Source organism: Lipotes vexillifer, unplaced genomic scaffold (genome assembly GCF_000442215.2).
Source record: "Lipotes vexillifer unplaced genomic scaffold, Lipotes_vexillifer_v1.1 scaffold230, whole genome shotgun sequence".
Taxonomy (NCBI): Eukaryota; Metazoa; Chordata; class Mammalia; order Artiodactyla; family Lipotidae; genus Lipotes; species Lipotes vexillifer.
Genome location: NW_006775143.1, coordinates 7,035,822 through 7,036,617, shown reverse-complemented (window position 1 = coordinate 7,036,617; position 796 = coordinate 7,035,822). Strand labels below are relative to the sequence as shown.

The window sequence follows — 796 nt, the reverse complement described above, 5'->3', positions numbered from 1 at the left end:
CTGCTGCTCTAGATTTATGAAATCACAGTGAAAACAAAGAGCTCAAACCAGCCAGCTAGAAAGGCCACATGGAGAAGTGAGGCGTGCACCTGAGCAGAAAGCCGGCTAACATGACGTGTGAGTGATGACCACCCTAAGTTAACCATTTAGCCCAGATGAGAAGGCCCACCAACTTAACCCAGCCCAAACTGCCAACCCACAGAATTGTGAACTAATAAATGATTGTTGTTTGAAGTCACTAAATGTGGAGGTAGTTTGTTATCCAGCAAAGGCAAACTGATATAGTCTCTTCCAACTCAAATCTAATGAGCATGACTTACCTCTATTTTTTAAGGGTGGGAGTTCGACTGTCTTCAGTTCAAAGTCACTATTAGTAGGGTGGCCTACAAAGTGCTTCCTCAGGGTCCAGCTCTTAGCATGAACCATCCTGAAGCTCCTAGAACACAGTAAACATGTAGTCAATGCCATGAAGTGACTGGATTCTTATGGCTCCCTAAGTGTTGCACTGAGGCCAGACAGCAGGGTCTACCCGTCATCAACGTTACCATTATCATTTAACATCAATCACGTTTATTTAGTAGTATTCAGTTTCTATTGGTGCATTAAGCACGTCATACTTATCATCTCATTTTACCCTCATAATTTCCCTATAAGATAGGTATTATTATCATTGCCAGTGCACAGTTGTGCAGAAGAGGACACTGAGGCTACCTTAGAAATCTCCAAGGCAAGGAACAATGTTAACCCACACAAATTCTTCCTGGCCACTGCTAAGGTTTCACTAGGGCACTGAACA

General features: G+C 43.1%; 1 protein-coding gene across 1 annotated transcript in view; it reads right to left on the bottom strand.

The window, feature by feature from the left end:
• Positions 1 to 426, bottom strand: part of PTGR1 (prostaglandin reductase 1) — an 18,434-nt gene extending 18,008 nt beyond the window's left edge. Inside the window, 1 exon segment of the mRNA XM_007449775.1 lies at positions 321 to 426. Within this exon segment, the coding sequence (XP_007449837.1) occupies positions 321 to 426 (106 nt within the window).
• Positions 427 to 796: the final 370 nt, after the last annotated feature.